The sequence below is a fragment of the Schistocerca gregaria genome, chromosome 6 (assembly GCF_023897955.1).
Source record: "Schistocerca gregaria isolate iqSchGreg1 chromosome 6, iqSchGreg1.2, whole genome shotgun sequence".
In the NCBI taxonomy this organism is placed as follows: domain Eukaryota; kingdom Metazoa; phylum Arthropoda; class Insecta; order Orthoptera; family Acrididae; genus Schistocerca; species Schistocerca gregaria.
This window is the reverse complement of record NC_064925.1, coordinates 483,143,625-483,162,840: the sequence shown is the minus strand read 5'-3', so window position 1 is coordinate 483,162,840 and position 19,216 is coordinate 483,143,625. Positions and strand designations below refer to the sequence as shown.

General features: G+C 39.0%; 1 protein-coding gene across 4 annotated transcripts in view; it reads left to right on the top strand.

The window, feature by feature from the left end:
* The window catches only part of LOC126278697 (ornithine decarboxylase 1-like), a 98,280-nt gene extending 82,871 nt beyond the window's left edge, over positions 1-15,409 (top strand). For 3 of the 4 annotated variants that reach the window (XM_049978965.1, XM_049978966.1, XM_049978964.1), the window contains exons 2-10: positions 7,911-8,100; positions 8,274-8,456; positions 8,550-8,646; positions 8,765-8,841; positions 8,938-9,110; positions 12,181-12,478; positions 12,897-13,148; positions 13,492-13,700; positions 13,808-15,409. In XM_049978965.1, the coding sequence (XP_049834922.1) occupies positions 8,367-8,456; positions 8,550-8,646; positions 8,765-8,841; positions 8,938-9,110; positions 12,181-12,478; positions 12,897-13,148; positions 13,492-13,700; positions 13,808-14,039 (1,428 nt within the window). In that variant the 5' untranslated portion in view covers positions 7,911-8,100; positions 8,274-8,366 and the 3' untranslated portion in view covers positions 14,040-15,409. Of the gene's footprint in view, positions 1-7,095; positions 7,495-7,910; positions 8,101-8,273; positions 8,457-8,549; positions 8,647-8,764; positions 8,842-8,937; positions 9,111-12,180; positions 12,479-12,896; positions 13,149-13,491; positions 13,701-13,807 lie in introns of those variants that run through there. The other variant, XM_049978963.1, reaches the window with a different exon arrangement.
* Positions 15,410-19,216: the final 3,807 nt, after the last annotated feature.

The window sequence follows — 19,216 nt, the reverse complement described above, 5'->3', positions numbered from 1 at the left end:
CTCACTTATCAGCTGTTTCTACTTTGAATTTCTCAAAGCATGCCATGAAATGAAAATGTGATAAACAAATTACCTGGAGCACCGAACGTAAATTGCAGATTATTAGTAGAGAGGTGGTCATAAGTCGTCCTCGCTCCTGGACGAACGTGGGTAATTGTTACAGTATCGTCTGAAACACGAGTTAGTATAGTAGCCTTGCAATGAATTTGTGGCGTTTCACCGCAGCGACACAACTTGCTCGGTGGCAGCCGATGCAGGTAAGACCTATGACGTTTGCGCGTGTTGCGCCTGAAGGCCGAAGTAGCCTTGACTGCCCCGCTAGCTCTCATTTGCGGACGTCTTAACGCAGGGCATTCTTGCTCGTGGCAAGGTAGCCTGGGCTACAGCATTGGGTGTACTGAGACGGACTTTTTTTTAATAGACAATTAGAGGACATGATTACACTAGCGTTGTGGTGATGTCAATTTTCTGATAGTGGGTTGCTACCTTATTTCATAGGAGGGTTGGGGGAGGGGGGGGGGCAACTTGAGGAAATAATGCAAAAGGTGAAACAGCTTAATCACACGGTTCTATGGAAAAATCATGTTTTCCTCAAATGATGCTGGGGGGAGGAGGATTTTAGACATGTTTTGAAAAGGTTAACTGGGAATCTAATAGTTGCTGACTAGAACTGGGATGACTGGCTGCCGTGGAAGAGTAACCGGACGAGCGTCAGTCACTGCACTGACATGTTTTCTCGAGCCTGTCTTTTTTAATATAGAGGATCGGTTGCAATGCAGTTCTACCAGCTTTGTGAGTTTAAACTCTTGCCGTTTCAGTTAATTTCTTCGAACTGTGGTGCATATTCAGTACATGCCTGTTGAATCATTTCTCCTGCTGTAATAGACAAAAATCTATACTTCCTAGACAATCGATATCGGTCTCTGTGGCCATGTTAGTGATAAATGTGCGGATGTGCCTCAGAAATTAGCATGTAATAACTAAATCTGCATCTGCACAAAAATGAACTGTCCATACGTATTCTGAAATAGATGGAGCAGTAAACAGCGCAGTTCCATACAGTTGCTGGCGAAGCAGCGTTCAAGTAACTTTTTGTGGTTAGCTGTTACGTTTGTTCAGATGTAGAAATAATTTGGACATTACTTACGTAGTACTGAGTGAACTGTAAAGTGGACATTGCGACCGGCAATTTTCGGCTGCGTTTCCAGAGGAATAATTCACAGTAGTGTCACACTATGATTTCGTTAGGAAGAAGGTGCTCTGTAAGGGAACAGAGCTAGATGGCTCAGTGGTTAAGACACTGGACTTCGAAGGGACCGGGTTTGGATCACTGTCCAACCATCCACGTTTTCCGTAGTTGCCCTAAATCGATTAAGCCAATTTACGGCATGGTTTCTCTGAAAAAGGATACGGTCGCTTACCTTCCACATTTCCCCCCAAACCCAGATAAACTCGCTCTAGTGACCGCGTCGTCGATGGGACACTAACGCAGATTTTCCTTCTACAATTCGCGAAGCTTACAGTGAAATAATCAATAGTAATGGTTCCCATCCAGTAACATTCCCATCTAGGCGCAGTCGTTCATTTCCTGGCTTTGATGTGTAGGATTACATCGCAGTGTAGATTCACGCGAACACTTAATATCTCGAATACCAGTGCCAAACGTTCTCTCAACTGCCCCAACAGCGTGTAAAATTAAGCCAGGTCACTGAAGCTACATTCTCTGCCAAATTGCAGTGCATGGTGAAGGAAACAAATGTTCAGTCAGTTCTAAAGTACTGTGGCCGTATTCTCGAATGTTTCTACCCTGCATGTTGTACACGAAGATCTTGATCAATTAGGGCGAGTGTTGCCTATTCTTTTCTTTCTCGGTTCGACAGAACTCTGCTGTAAAGCTAATTCGGCTTCACTTACTAAGCTTTAAACTCTGAGCCCTCTGCGCGAACGCCAGTATTAACATTTGATTCCTCAGTAGCAGCGCCAAACTGCGTCAATGGCGGGGACGCACCTTGCCGCCACAGATCGATATCCGGGCCAGCGCCAACACTCGATGCTGGGTCTGCTACAGATGCTGTTCGCGGCCGCCCAGCCGGTGTCACAAAGCCTCTTATCAGACGGACTTTTTGCTGTCGTTGCCGTGCCCAGCTAAGCCATTTCCGGGACGTGTTATGTAAGAAGTCTGGCTTAGGCGCAGTGTGGCGGAAGACTGTCTTAAAGCGCAAGTGTTTCTTCCCCCTCCGTAGTTAAATGCGCCTTTCACGTTTCAGTATACGTCTGGGGTGTGAGACAACATTCCAGGATTCATACCTCAACTCTAACAATGGTTTGTTGATCTGGAAAACATCAATTTGAACTGTGGGTCGAAACCCATGTTAAACGATAGAGCCCCCTGTAACTGACTTCACAGCTCAGAGGGTTTCCTGAATTTATTGGTGGGCAAGGATGGAGCCAAAGGGAATAAGTAATGCGTCATTGATGTTGTAATTTGTACGTAATAAAAATAAATTCGTAGTATCGATTCAGGACCAGTAACTACTGCAGCAGGCTGGCCAAGCCAAAAAATTAACGTAAAAAGTTTTACCCGCCTACAAAAATCATTTTGTATGTTTAATTGTAAATATCGATATATGTCCTCAAACTGCGAGACAAAAGTTGACTGCGCCACAAGTTAGCGGACTCGTAATCTGCTACCCTGAGCCATGTTTCGAGACTTTTCCCCCAAGCGATTACCTTTCGTGTCCTTGTTCTGCCCGGTTGTGTTCTCAAACTGTAGTGTCGACGGGACGTTGAAACTTCACACTGGAGATAAATGACTAAAATAGAGATTTTGGCGCGGGTAATGCTGCTGCATTCGCCCACCGATTTTGGCACGAGTAATGTTGCTGCATTAGCCCATTACTTGTCAAGACCTTACTTTTCTTACCGTTTTTGTCACTGAGATACCCTGAGTGACAAATGAAAAACAACGTTCTGTAAAAAAATCGGTATATTAGTACGAAAACTATAATTTCCTATTTTTGGAACAGTGGCAAAACTAGCTATGAAAATGAAGTTTTAATGTCAGTACTGAAGACTATAAGAAACGCCATGAAGTATGCAAATCCCTTAGGTGATTTAAGTTGCACAATAGTGGTTTGAAAAGTACAGCACTGTTCTCTTTCGGGCATCCAAAACTGAGAGCATCTGATTTGGGTTTTCAGTTCTATATGTGTACAATTTGTTTACTATGTAGATGTAAATCTGAGTGAATAATGACCACCACCACTTCTTTCATATGGTCCTTGTCCTATAAAATACCTGCTATTCCAGTAGGTAATAGCCTGTTCCCAGTACATACCCTCATGGGGAAGCTTGCGTTATCTGCTCAGTAGTACTACACCTATAAAAGATTTTACCTTTTCTTTGGCTAAAAGAAAATTTGTTCTGTTGGCAATCATATTCTGCTGCATTCTGTAATAGGTTCATTAGTGTTTGTGTATGTTTGTTCGCATTTATACCACTCTTAGGGTTTTTTGTTCATTTTTCCAGTCCATGTCCTAATGCTTAGCTTCTGGAGCAAAATCTGTAACATGCTCTTCATTCCTTCTGGTTATAAGTTCTAAAAAGTACACCGTAAATGTTATAAAATACAGTAATTGTTCAGTGCATTTTTCAGTGTCTTCTTCATATGTTATTTCATCCATATTGCACTGAATAATCAATTTTTAGTCATCATCTTCACTGACTTCATAGCTCTAGTTCTCATCAAACTTAAAATTGTAAGTCCACGTAGCATGCTTTTAGCCACCTGGTATTGTAAAACGTGAAAGAGAATGAGAATATTTCATTCTACTGCTTACCGTGGAGAAACTCTCATAAAATGTAAAGGCAGTAGGTTTCAATAATGTACATAGTAATTTTTGTATACAAGATGTGTACAAATAGGCATATCCACACAGGAGTGATACTGTAGCATGTCACTGTCCCATTGTTAGGACGCCTAAAATAAACTGATATTGCACTTCAGGAAGTCTGAAAAATATACTCAGTGTTACATGAATATCCGTGTGTTCATTCACTCGTTACATCCAGCTCCTTAGGGGCTGGTGAAACTTACTTTGGAAATAAGGACCAAATATGTCATTTCAATCGAAGGCAGCGGGTCCCTCACTGCATAAGATAAAATGGCGAGTTACTGCTACTGCTTAAGCGGCTAGGTCGACGGCGGCGACGACGACGATATTCGAGAGGTGCTTCATAAAACATAGAAAATATACATTACGAGAAGTACGGTATGCGACGTGGATGGTTTCCATTACTCGTCGTAGACTTTCCGTTATTGCTCCACTGTGCTAATGTAATCGGACATTAACACAAGATAGGAAAATGTCAGGAAACTTCCCGAGCATCCCAGTGTTAAAAACAGCTACGTGTCATCAGTCTGGCTTAGTCATATTACTAGCACGTACTACTAGCGACAGAAGAAGCATTGCTGCTGCTGCTACTTTTTACGTATCCTATACAAGATTCTTGAGAGCTCAGGCACATGGCACCATTACAATTCATGGAAAACCGTTTACGAATGGAAACGAGAGCCACAATGAAACCGTGCTTCTTGAAACAGTCGGAGAAACGTAACATAAAAATCGTGATGTCCATCTTTGCTACCTTAGTTTAATACCTACATGCCTTGGAAGCAAAGACAAGCGTTATCGAATAGCAGAAGTGTAAACGTCTTCCTGTGGAAGACAGAGAACTTATAAATCTTCTTTATCGAATCATTCATTTAACTTCTCGGAGTAACATTACAGTTTACGGAAACAGTTGGCAGGAATGAGTGTCGCAACGCTATTGAAACGTCATGCTCATCGCCATAAAATTCTGTACGTCCTCACAGTTTCGATTATATGTTAAAACATGTAACCTGATACAACAGCTACTGCAAGAGATATAATTATGGGTTGTTTTGTAAACCATAAGATTCTGGCTTCGTGTTTTGTTATGCCCTTTCCCGTTCAACATCAAGCCGTCTGACGCTGGTGTCGGCTGGGACATCTAGTTCACTCGAAAACCTTTAAAAGGCAATGTCCTCTGACATTTCATGTGCTCATTTAACTTTAGTGTGATCAACACCAGCTCTTGAGGATGCAGTGGACTGCGTTGCTGACATAAAAAGAACATGTCAGTCATTAAATAGCGATCAGTACATGGATAACCTCGAATTTAAAATATTTGAACCGGAAATAGTTGTGAATGGCCTATGGGCGTTTACTTAACCCGCCTCCGCTCTAAAAATAAGACTTAGCGCGAAGCTTTGTTCCATCGACAAAGGTCACGACTTCAAAGTAGCTGCCATCGACGGCTGGGTGGGTGACATTCAGAAACCTGGTGGCTGACTGGCTGGCTGAAAGTGACTCTTAGTGATCCCCATACTACGTGAAATACAGTTCTAACTGCTAATTTACTTACGACGCGTGACAGTCTCTTGCGACGCTGCTCAGCCTAAAATTTTGGTTCCTATCGCCAGAATTAAATCCCGCTCGTAGCTTTAGGTAAAATAAATTCCTACAAGACATTCGATTAGCAGGTTTTAGTCTACCTGCAGCAGTGCGCAAGTCCTTGGTGCATTGTGCAGACGCACGTGTTTCACAGCAGCCGACTTGACAAATTGGAGGAGCAATCATTTAGTTGTCGGTTAGTAGACTTGCGTGGCTAAACTCCCGCGTTTGCTGCCTGCCTGTGGGCCGGATGTTGCGTGATAGGCTCAAAGTGATTAACGGTTCTCGTCAATTGTCGGGCAAGGCCAGTGTGTCCCCCTGAAAATCCACTCCGATGTTCTGCCTGTCGATTAGTGTGCTTGACGTTTTCAGTCTGTTGCCTCGTTTTCCGTTAGCAGTCAAGTCATTTGTGACGCTTTCTATGTTTGAGGTCAGCACACAGACTATTACAGTGTTGTAACACTGGTTCCAATCGCATTACGCACTCTTTAACCTATACGGTCTATTGACTGTTAAAGTGCATCTTAGAAAAATACACTGCGTGGAAGTGGGTATGATCTCTGAATATAGATTGTCACATACCAGGCAAACTTAGCCTCCATTGAAAGTTCGCCTTATTTGACTAAAGTTGTGGCAAGAATTCAGGATGACATCTTTGCCACAATACCGCAGTACTCAGCAAACCACCAACCACCCCCCCCCCCCCACCCCCCAATTGCAGTGAGTCGCGCGAGGTACTTCAAGGCACAGCGAGCAAGTAGAATTTTTTTTTTTTTTCTTCCATATTTACGTCATGATCGGCAAGATCCCGCAGGACACCATGTATAGAATCCTCCTTGATGCACAAACCTTATCTTGTAGCACCTGATACTGGAGTTTGACAAGCATCTCAGTGATGCTCTCTCATTTACGAAATTCATTCTCTCTCTCTCTCTCTCTCTCTCTCTCTCTCTCTCTCTTGGTCAGTGTTCTATGTCGACAAGCAGGAATCACAAGTCTTCTGAGAAAGAGCTTTATAAGCAACCTCAATCATGATTGAATAACGTTTCTTTAGAATTGCTCCAATGAAGCTTTCTATCTACTTTTTCTGTCCATAGTTTCGTGTAACCACTCCATCTTGGGTAACTTTGTACAAGTTTCATGGCCATTATCATTTCCAGATATGTCACTTATTCTGTTAATGAACAATAATAGATCATTCGTCTGTTTAAAGGCAAAATGCTACATTTATATACTTAAAGAGCCTGTCAGTACCTGCATCAGCTGTTGATCCTTTGCAGGACTTACTGCTTTTTATTACAATATTTTGGAATTCTGACTTCCATATACGAGGGTTGTTTTTTATGAGTAATGTAACACATGCTAGGGGTGTGCCAAGATTTATTTTCAGAGCATCATTGGTTTCTCATACAAAATATTTAGTCGAATACTGAAAATGGGAAATGACCTTGTCCAACACTTCATGGTGTTCTAACAAGTATAGGGCCTTTGACTGTGTGGTCATGTGAAGAGTGAACTGGGAGCTGATAGTGGCAACTGATAAGTGATAATACTGGAGTCAGATGTTAAGGTTCAATCTACTTGTCTGGGGAGGGGAAGAGCATTGAAGAGGACTCTGTTCCTTGGCCCTGCAACACCACTGGCTAGATAAGGTCCTGTACCCCACCCCTCACACTGCTTCCTATCTATATAAAGGCAGCTCGGTCAGCCACATCACACAGTGTCGCCAGAACCACGAATGGGTGTCAAAAGCGAAGCGCTCTCTTGAGCCACAAATTACTTTCGCCCGGCCGGCAGAATCCGACGCACAGTGTTTGCAGAGGACGCTGACGAGGAGGCAGGGTACTTGCGTGGTCCGGAGTTCGCTCAGTATTAGCCAAAAAACGGCATCAACACAGGCTCAACGGCACAGCATAGTTACCCGCCAGCCGGCTGGTGCACAGAAAGTAATTTTGAAAGGCCTTAGTGAATGCGTTCACAAGCTTTGATTGTGCAACTTGGTCTGCACATTAATTGGGTGAGTATATCTACATTTACTGAAACTAAAGTTCGGTCAAGTTATAGTCGTACAAGAATAGTAACTTCCTTTTTTTTGTTTCATTTTGATTTTGTTGTATTTGTGTGAGGGTATTTTGTTTGCACTTTATACTAGTAATAAATTAGCTTAAAGCTAATAACCATCAAAATTTGACTTAGAGGTTATGCTGTAAAATCTTCTTTAGTTTTAAATAATTATGACTGTATACTATAATGTTTGGTGTCAACTGCATTGGTCACGTAAAACCTGTTTCTTTTGGGGTGTACTTAAGATTTACGAGTATTACTGTCATTTAAATTTTACTGGTATGTTAGCCGTTTGGTACGTACCATAACCAAACATTCAAATTGCTGTGAATAATGTTTCTGATTTACATCTAACTCCTTTACCTACAGGGTAGTGATACCTCTGGTCGGCTGGTTCAGAGCCCGACGGCAGGTTTCTGCCTGTACAAGTCTAACTGGAGACTGTCTTTGAACGGTGAACCACCTTGGGTAGCACATTGCTGACAGCTTGACAAAAATATCTAACCGTATTTAAATTGCCTTCCGTACAAGCTGCCCAAAACTGAACGAAGGCTGCCTCGTAAGTATTTTGCAATATTTCATTCAATAACTTGTGTAATTTGCTTCATATATTTCATTTAGGTCACAATTACACATGTTTAAATTCATTTTAGTATTGCGTGAGATCAACATTTAGTTTTAAAACTGAGATATTTGTATGTTACCTCGGCTAAAATTCTTCTTTCTTTTCAGTTTGCTTATTCCAACCAGTTTTTCTGAAAATCAAGGTCCAGTCGACCACAGTTTCTCCCAAATATCGTCCACCAATTGTAACCAACAGCAATCATGAAGCTGAGCAACCTTGATGAACGAATCCATGTTATGGATGCAGGTGCAAATGTCTGGAACATCATCAAAGACATTGCTGAATCAGGAGTATGTTACTATTATTGTTTTAACTGCATTTTAATACATTTTATTAAAATTAAATCTGTTGCCTCTAATTTTGCAAACTACTTCTTGTTCTAGGTCCAGGAGGAAGCATTTTATGTTTGTGACATAGGAGATATAATGAAGAAACACAAAGAATGGAAACTTAAAATGCCAAGAGTTCAGCCATACTATGGTATAATGCATATTGTAACAGTTTTGCCTATTTAGTACCAATGTCATAATTTGTGAAGTACCTTTTCAGTCTGGTTTTCTTTGCCAAATGTAATCTGATTCCATTTTTTGTCTTTCAGCGGTGAAGTGCAATGACAGTCTGACTATACTGGAAGTGCTGGCTGCACTTGGTACTTCCTTTGATTGTGCTTCAAAGGTGAGTGGAATCATTGTCACATGATTTTATGTTAAAAACCATTTCCATTTGAGAGATGCGTCAGCTGTAGCAAAATGTTCATTGGTGTTTTTACAGGCTGAAATCAACAAGGTTCTGTCCATCGGTGTGGATCCGAGCCGCATAATCTTTGCAAATCCAGCAAAACCAGCCTCTCACATAAGACATGCAGCAGCTGTAGGTGTTGATCTTATGACCTTTGACAATGAGTGTGAACTCCACAAGATAAAAAGCCTGTTTCCCACAGCAAAGTGAGTATTCTGTTTGCAATTAAATCAAGTTTCTTCTTCTTGTTGAGATGTATTGTAAGACTGCAAATTAACAATGAGACACACATTTGACAGTATTCGTTTTTGCTACTTAATAATTGCATTGTTTCGATAATGTAAGAAACGTCATCATCATCATTTAAGACTGATTATGCCTTTCAGTGTTCAGTCTGGAAGCATAGCCCCCTTATAAAATTCCTCCTTGATCCCCTATTCAGTGCTAACATTGGTGCCTCTTCTGGTGTTAAACCTATTACTTCAAAATCATTCTTAACTGAATCCAGGTACCTTCTCCTTGGTCTGCTCCAACTCCTCCTACCCTCTACTGCTGAACCAATGAGTCTCTTGGGTAACCTTGCTTCTCCCATGCGTGTAACATGACCCCACCATCTAAGCCTGTTCATCCTTACTGCTGTATCTATAGTGTTCATTCCCAGTTTTTCTTTGATTTCCTCATTGTGGACACCCTCCTGCCATTGTTCCCATCTACTAGTACCTGCAATCATTCTAGCTACTTTCATATCCGTAACCTCAACCTTGTTGATAAGGTAACCTGAATCCACCCAGCTTTCGCTCCCATACAGCAAAGTTGGTCGAAAGATTGATTGGTGCATAGATACCTTAATCTTGGTACTGACTTCCTTCTTGCAGAAGAGAGTAGATCGTAGCTGAGGGCTCATTGCATTAGGTTTGCTACACCTAGCTTCCAGTTCTTTCACAATGTTGCCATCCTGTGAGAATATGCATCCTAAGTACTTGAAACTGTCCACCTGTTCTAACTTTGTTCCTCCCATTTGGCACTCAATCCGTTTATATTTCTTTCCCACTGACATTACTTTCGTTTTGGAGATGCTAATCTTCATACTGTAGTCCCTGCATTTCTGATCTAGCTCTGAAATATTACTTTGCAAACTTTCAATCGAATCTGCCATCACAACTAAGTCATCCGCATATGCAAGACTGCTTATTTTGTGTTCACATATCTTGATCTCACCCAGCCAGTCTATTGTTTTCAACATATGATCCATAAATAATATAAACAAGTGGCGACAGGTTGCAGCCTTGTCTTACCCCTGAAACTACTCTGAACCATGAGCTCAATTTACCGTCAACTCTAACTGCTGCCTGACTATCCATGTAAAGACCTTTAATTACTTGCAAAAGTTTGCCTCCTATTCCATAATCTCGTAGAACAAACAATAACTTCCTCCTAGGAACCTGGTCATATGCCTTATCTAGATCTATAAAGCATAGACACAATTCCCTGTTCCACTCATAACACTTCTCCATTATTTGCCGTAAACTAAAGATCTGGTCCTGACAACCTCTAAGAGGCCTAAATCCACACTGATTTTCATCCGTTTGGTCGTCAACTAATACTCGCACTTTCCTTTCAACAATACCTGAGATGATTATCTTTTCTGTTTCCATGTTTAAAGATTGGTGTGATTACTGCTTTTGTCCAGTCTGATGGAACGTGTCCTGACTCCCAGGCCATTTCAATTATCCTGTGTAGCCATTTAAGACCTGATGTTCCACTGTATTTGATGAGTTCCAACTTAATTTCATCCACTCCAGCTGCTTTATTGCACTGTAATCTATTGACCATTTTCTCCACTTCCTCAACGTACTTCACAATAATAATACTGACGAGTGTGTGGTATGTATGTTTCTTGACATTCATCTAAATGAGGGTATTGCATTCTTTTGCTACACACTGGTAATTTCCAGCTCATGGTGTAATGAAATTGTTGAAATGGTGTCATTTGTTAGATCAAGATTGTTTCCAAATTCCAAAAAATACTGTCCTCTTTAAATAATGACTCTTTGCTGGAAACTTCTGCACTTAATGGTGTACTTTTCATTTAAAAGCGGTTTAATGAATTTAACTTGTAATTTACTGAATAATAGGCTAAATAAGTAATTCTGGAAGAGAATGATACTTCTGTATATTTGGTCTTACATTAAAATGAATATGGAATAGCCAGTAGCAGCCTACAGAAAGTGAAACTCTAAGTAGTGCTGATGTGATCCCATACAATTAGATAATGGCACCTCTAACTTGCAGAATCAGATATTTTCTTACAGGATAAAATAGGATCTTATTAGTTTTTTGAGGGGATGGAGGTTGCCTTGTGGTAAGATAAAGATGAACATGGTTGGTTTAAACACTCCCATGCTTCATTAGGCATTGTCCTCTAGTGTGGTACACGATATGACATTTCAACTGACTCATCCAGCCACTTAGCCAGTGGCAATAGCTTCATGTGGATTGTGAACCATGGTGCAACTTCACATTTTTCACATTAACAGGTCATTCCCAGAAGTAAAAGAGGTTTAGTCACAGAACTTAATGATCAGACCAACAGATTGCACCATGCACATTTGATTTGTGTCTTTGTAAATCTAAACCTTTTCCAAATTGAATTTTCTGTTTAAAAAATAAACACTGCAAGCTTTTGAACACTTAAATTTTGTCACATATGTATAGTCAAATAGAGATTAAGTATCCATAAAAAGAATTTGTGTGCAATTAATGTCATAATACAAGAAAGTACCCAACTGTTGTATGATAAAGTTGTGCTGTGCAAGAATGCTATGCTGTCACATTTTTGTAGCATACTTGCAACTACATAAATAAGTCTTATGGGTGTCATTCGCGGATAAAAATGTTCAAATCGTGATTAGCATCTGTTCCACCCTTTCACTATAAATCTATTATATTTTTGTCAGTAATGTGCAATGAAACAAACATGGCAGTGATGGGTTTGTACACTAGCATAACTGGCGTAGTACTTATATGGAATCAAAAACTGAGTGGCAGTGTCAATGCCAAAAGCAGTTAATCACGGACTTGGAAGAAAGTGCAAGAGGATAACTTGTTTTCATTATTTTTTTCCAAATTTCGAGTGAATCTTTCTTGTTTCAGCTCATCCATGCCTCAGTTCATGCAGGTTTCTTGCCTTTTCTTGGTCATTATGGAAAAATAAATGACAGCTTGGAAAAGTATAAATAAAAGCCTGTTCATAAAGTGTGTCTTCTATTATTTCAGATTGGTGATACGCATCAGATGTGATGCAGCTGTTGCTCAGTGTCAACTGGGTATGAAGTTTGGTTGTGATCCAGAAGCTGATGCACCTCGTCTGATGCAGATTGCACACTTGCTGGGATTAGAAATTGTGGGAGTCAGTTTCCATGTTGGTTCTGGATGTCAAGATCCACCTGTTTTTCGCAGAGCCATTGCTGCTGCCCGCAACCTTTTTGAGCTCGGTGCAACTTTAGGTTTCTCCATGAATTTGCTGGATCTCGGTGGTGGTTATCCTGGCATCAAGGGTTCCTACATAGACAAGGTGAGATCATATAAAATCACTTCTTTGCCCAGTTACATGTGAAGCTATTCTAGAACTGGTTTTTAATTTTACTGAGCTTCTGCTTTGGAAATACTGTGGCATTATGTCTTGTTGTTATTTATATTTAGACTTCAGATTCGTAAAGGTGATTTGAAAGAGTATTAATGCTACTAATTTTCATTTCATTACTACTGTTATTCTGTCCAATCAACTCAATAAATGTGTGCTTGCACTAAGCCACAGAGAGTTTTCATACAATTTCAAAGAAAGTTTATGGAGAGCATTATTTTTAATAGTCTATAAGTAACTAGTGTTACAGTAATGATTTTCTTTTTTGAAAAGTAACAGTACTATGCTTAATACACTTTCTAATGGTATAACAGAGTATTGAAATAAAAATGTTTTCTCTTCATTTTAGATTGCAGAAGTGATAAATAATGCTCTGGAAGAATTCTTTCCTGATCCTGAAGTTCACATTATAGCAGAACCAGGACGTTACTATGTTGCGTCAGCGTACACACTAGCCACAAATGTCCATTCCAAGAGAGAACTTATTAATCATGAGGACGGATCCATCACATCAGTCATGTACTATGTCAATGATGGTGTTTATGGCAGTTTTAATTGCCTGCTGTATGACCATATGGAAGTAACACCAATACCTCTTAATGTAAGTTGATAACAGTACATAACTTGAGAATTATACATCTATTGACAGATGCTTCTACCAGGACAGTCTATTAATGAATGTTTGTTTTTCCCCCTAAACTGTTACAAAAAACTCAGTTGAAAATGTAGTAATCATTTCCTTTCCAGTTCACTTCTTGACATAATCAAGTGGTATTTAACACATTTAAAAAGTGTACAGAAATATTGTCTTTTACTATAGTTTTTCTTATTCACAGTAGCACTCTATTATGCTTTCATCAATAAACAAGCCATAGGAATTAGTTGTAAAAATGTTTTTACATGTTGAAAGATAATGTATGAACCACAGCTTCATTCTTATGTAGGCTGCTGGGCGAAAAATACGCCAGTGTTCTGTGTGGGGACCAACATGTGATGGTCTGGATCAAATAGTTGAACGCACCTTATTGCCAGAGCTGGAAGTGGGAGACTGGATTGTATTTGAAAACATGGGTGCCTATACACTACCTGTGGCATCTCCATTCAATGGATTCCCAGTGCCCAAGGTGCACACTGTGATTGACGATCACAATTGGTGAGCAGGAACATTTGTACACCTTATTGATAACTTAAAATTTCTGTGTTTTAAGTATATAACAGCATTTTATGTTATGTTTCAAACATTTTGCTACCTGTGTCCAGGTTGCTGCTGAAAGACCTGCACCCAATGACAGAAGAGCACTTCGTGATCGGCAGCACACCAGCAAATCTCCACCTGGGGCTAGACATAGATGGGCGTGGCAACATAGATGAATGGGAGGAAGTTGCCATGCCTCTTGCAGCTCCTGATGGGGTTGCAAATAATCCTGTTCCACCTGCATCTGCAGGACCGGCATTTTTATATGAGTTAGTTGAGGTTGGACCTGTCAGTTAGGTCTTTGAAGGTGGCATCTGTGAGATTAAGCAATGACATTTGAAATGTGCTGGTACTTTATTCTCTTCAATAGCAAATCTTTTTGACATTTATATATACAGCCATTCATTCCATCTTCTCCTGTGGCTGTTTTATTTCAAGAAAGACTGAATGTGTGCATACCAAACATATTGACTAGTTGCTATATGTAGCAGTGATGACAGTCTCAAAACTATTCAGAGCAATTGTTAATAGATATCTGTATAGTATTATTATCGGGACATTCTATTGTTCCACGACAGCATTCCACAGGTGACAGAGACCAAATCTGGGAAGTATCCCATGGTGTTAAGTATTGTAGGGGGGACAATTTCAATGTTATGAACATCCACCTCAAAACGGAGATCCAACAACCTAGAGAGGTGACACTTCATATGACAGGGTTATAGTGCTGTATCCTGATGCCTAAGATTTTGAGGAAAATATGATTTGAATCTCAAAATATTAACTTATGGAAGGGTCTGCTTGGGTGTTCAGGTATATGGTTACATTCCACAACTGTACAAGAATACAACACAGCCATTTACAGTAATCTATTCATTTACAATGTTACTTCTGTCAAGTCTATAGGTGTTTTTGAAACCAGCACAAGTCGGAAGTCATTTGCTGATGCACATGATGTGGTGTCTCAAATGTTGATTTGCTACAATAGGAAAATTTAAGATAGTTTTAATTTTTTCGATGTCTGTATCTAATCATAAACTCGGAAGTGTGGAAAAAGTGTAATAGCCCTACATTTCAAACTGTTTGAATTGTAAGTCCATTTCAAAATTATTAATATGAAAAAGGTAAAGGTTTCAGATACATTTCAATAGCAAATTGTGAAAACAATTTCATAAACACAAATTCATTGCCATCCTTCACCAATACAAATCTTTATTACCATATTGTATTGATGCATTTATTTTTAACTATTTGAACGTATTTCACCTTTTTTATGTTAAATTGACTGGTTCTGTATAATTTTTATATTATTTTATTAAGAAACTTCTTTAGAAACTCTTTATAGGATCGAAGTTTGGATATAATTGGGTGACAGACGTAGCGAATTAAAACTCATTTCTTATGTACTGTTAAGTTACTAATTTTAAACAACCTGTAACTTTTTATCATTAACTATCTGAAATGTTAGGTCATTTCAAGTTATGTAAGCAAATGCATTTGTCTCCAGCGATGTTTGGGAGGATGCAGGCCAAAACTGTGGTGGAAAGTCATTTGATTATCAGAAAGATGTAATAGGTTTGAATAAGCGAAGAGGCAGCTTTTTCGCTTGGAAACATGATAATTCTAATGTATTGCCTTGAGCAATAAATTTGCTTTATTTAATCTGACATCTTTGTTTTTGTTTGCATTCCCTTTTCCTAATAATAAATGCATTTTTCAACGTGCTGATACATAATTGCAAATGGGCACATGACGTGCATTAATTTGAAACTGAATATTTTTCTCTTTCTTCATGTTCAGTGCATTCTCTCAAGCATACACACACAAAATTTTAGTACTACACCATGTCACTAGTAACAAACAGATGTTTCACATTGAATTTTCATCTTTCACTACATTCAACTTAAATTATAATTGATATATCAGGTGAAAGAGTAACGCAAACAGTTCTGTTTGTACACTTACGTACATGCACTGTGTCGTATGGTTTATGTACTACCTTTACGAACAAAATGTTTTTGCATAATGATTCTTCTGGATCATGTCGTCTTCAGTGATTAATCAACATTATATCTAAGTGGAAATGTGATCACACACAAGGTGTGTAAACTGGGAGTCAGCAAATCCCCATGATATGGTACAGTTCAAATGACAGTGCTCTAAATTGCATGTCTTTTTGTGCCATATCCTGGGAGAAAGTTTAAGGGACTTTCTTTCTTGGTGAAGCAACTACAACTGGTATTCATCATCCTGATGTGCTAGACCTAGGATTCTCTTTCACTATTGGAAGAAACTTAGAACTGCCCACATCGTGTTGTGCCGACTCCACTGTAGCTTGAATAGATTTTTAAGTTTGTTTTATATGCCCGACTTCTAATTTCACAACACAAGTCTCCAGGGTTGAGCAGTTATTGCCCAATGACAACACACAATACAGTTCACCATTATTATGTTTTTAGATTTAATTTTATTACTCGTACAGACTCGACGTTCCTTTGTTTAACAGCGCGTCAGCAAAATAAGTATGAAATGCTAATGTCTTTGCAATACATAATGTCGACTATTGAGTTAAAGTTCGTACCTATTTTGCCATTTTAGAGAAGAGAAACCTTAAGGACTTCTGCTTCTATAGTCTCAGTATCAAATGTTCACTAATTTCAATTTACTTCCTATCTCAGTTCAGTATTTAACACAAATTATATATCAACGTCATTTCAGAGATATTACGTCGGTTCCACACTAATGGAATAACATGTAAATGTCATTTAACATCACTTTTATTAATAATCCTTTTCTTATGATGTAAATGTGAATGAATGATTTCTATCTAGGAGGAAAGAGCAATTGATTCTAATCATGAGATAATAGCTTTTAATGAGCCTGCAGTCGTTAATTAAATAAGTCACGTTCAAGGATGATACGCGAACAACTTTTGTTACGTCCGTTTTCACGTATCTGTCAAAACTAATCCTGCTGCCCGCAATCCAAATTAACACTGACATTAACCCCTTTTGTCGGAACATCGAATCATAACTATTATGTGGAAGTTTATTCTAGTCCCCAAATTAATTCCTTTCAGATACACAAACGACCGAACAGCAGAATGGAACACAAACATGTTTTAACAACCAAGCAACACAATGACGTTATATTACGACAATGTCCACCCAATGAATACCTCTTTGAATTTACCTTCTCTACTCTGCTTAATTAAATTATTCCCAATTACAATTTATTCAGCTATTTAATGAAAACATCTAAAAAAAATAAAATGAATTTATCCCAACATAAAAGATCTGTTATAAACTGAATCACAGCACTTTATTTGACAGCAAGATCGTGTGAAGCATCATTGGCATAGCTCAGTACCCAACTAGTTAACAATGTCGTACCCAGTTGCTGGACTGGCCCCAAGGGGCTAAATTAGAGCTTGTTCTCATGGCCTCCACATTCACCTGTTCTGATCTGATGAGATGAAATTTTTACCTTTGAGTTATTCATAACGGGTACTGTGCACATACTTCCACTACCAACTCATCTACATGACTCTAGAATCAGGATTGAAGCAGTTGTTGCAAAACACTGATCAAGGTTTGGAAAGAACTCACTTATTGTCTCGATTTGTTCCATGTGACGAATGGTGTTCACTCAACACTTAAAAGAAAAAGAGCTATTTCATCTGAAGTACTGTTCATAATTTTTAAGTTCAATGTAATAAATGCTTAAGACCCAGATATTCATTTCTAAACACCTGCTGTAACTGTCCATCTCGATAACTACTTACACTTTCATTTTTTTTGAAAAGGTATGTCTGAATACATTTCATGCACAGCCATCTTCAGAATCTTTCAGATAAATGGAACAAATGAGAAGTAATATTTATACTGAAATCACAATACATCTTTAGAAAAAAACAGACAGCCCGCATTTAAAATCTCGATACACAGAATCTCATCAGTACACTTGTGCCATAGACTAGTGATATTTAATGGAACAGCCTACTTCAGCACACGGGCTGCTGCAAAGATAGTGACTGACATTTCATCACCAGTCCTAGCATTAGCACTGGCATTGGCATTAGTGTCGAGCACAAGGCTCTGTGTTGCTACTGCCATCCTTAGGGGTAGTATATGCATTGAACGATAATTTGTGGCCTTTTGGTGGGTTAAATGCAATTGGACTTACAGTAAAAATTCAAATAAATTCAACATATTAAGCATACAGTGATTTCAGAAAAATAATCAATAAAATGGACAAGTATGTTGATATGAAGTATGGCTTAAAATTATGCATGGCAGGAAAATGTAACTTTTCCTGTACTGGACAGTATGTAAAGCTAATGAAACCTGTCTTGTAAAATTAGGATATGCAACTTAATCCTTTGTTAAACTACATAGCAAAGACATTAACATAAGAACTGTAGACTTTGGTGACTTCACTCTTAACAGCTGTAGTGTTTGCATGTGGTGTTCACACTGCGAACATGGCCATATCTGCCACAACCAACGCGCAGAGGATGAAAGGTAGGAAAGCATAGTCCTCAGCCCAGTCCATCCCACTTGCAGTGCTGTCTTGGAAGATATCAAAGTACCAATTTGATTGTTATTTAAGGTAGGATGCCTCACCAAATGGCACTAGCCTGTGGTACAAGTATACATGTGAACTTACCACATGCAGTGTATTGGGATTTGAAAAATGGTATGCCTTCACTGAAGTCTGTGAGTGTGTTAATGTAATTTCCGTAGAAATATATTACTTCTCATTTGTTCTGTTCATTGGACAGATTCTGATGATTCACAGTGTCTGAAATGCATGAAGTAAGGTTGTAATTGGAGCTTGGACTCTGAGGGACTACAAAAGCCCATTCAGATTTAAGTTTCATTGATGTAGAAAAAAATTATAGTGATAGTGCCAGCATTTCCTTTGAGAAAGATATACTTGAAATCCTGGCTCAATGTGAGCTTGAGGTATCTCTCATAAATGGTATGCTAAACCCCAATCTTCCTCCTTAAATGCAGCAATTTGGGTCCGCAACAAGCTTTACGTAGTCTATGTATCATGATCTGAATGAAAATAATGCTGGCAATTTCAAATTATTTCTCTAGGAAAAACACATGCTGAAAGTCTGTTGATTTAACAATCATATGTGAGGTAGCTTCATTCTGTGATGGCCAAAAGGCAAGACAACAGGAGAGTTCTGTATGAGTTGCCCAAGGTAGTAAAATGTGAAAGTATATAATAGAAAAATGGACAATGTAAGATAATTACGATCGAATGGCTAATATGCATAAATTACACATTTCTGTGTACTAGTTCAGAATGTCTGAGGTATTTTATGTGAACAAAGTAATCAAATCGGCAGAAAAATTCTCCTCACTGCTAGAGAAATTTTTATTCAAGTAATATTTATTAAGAAACTAGCTTGCTAATCATTTCCTTTTCCTGCCTACTAATTTGACGACAAACTATTTGAA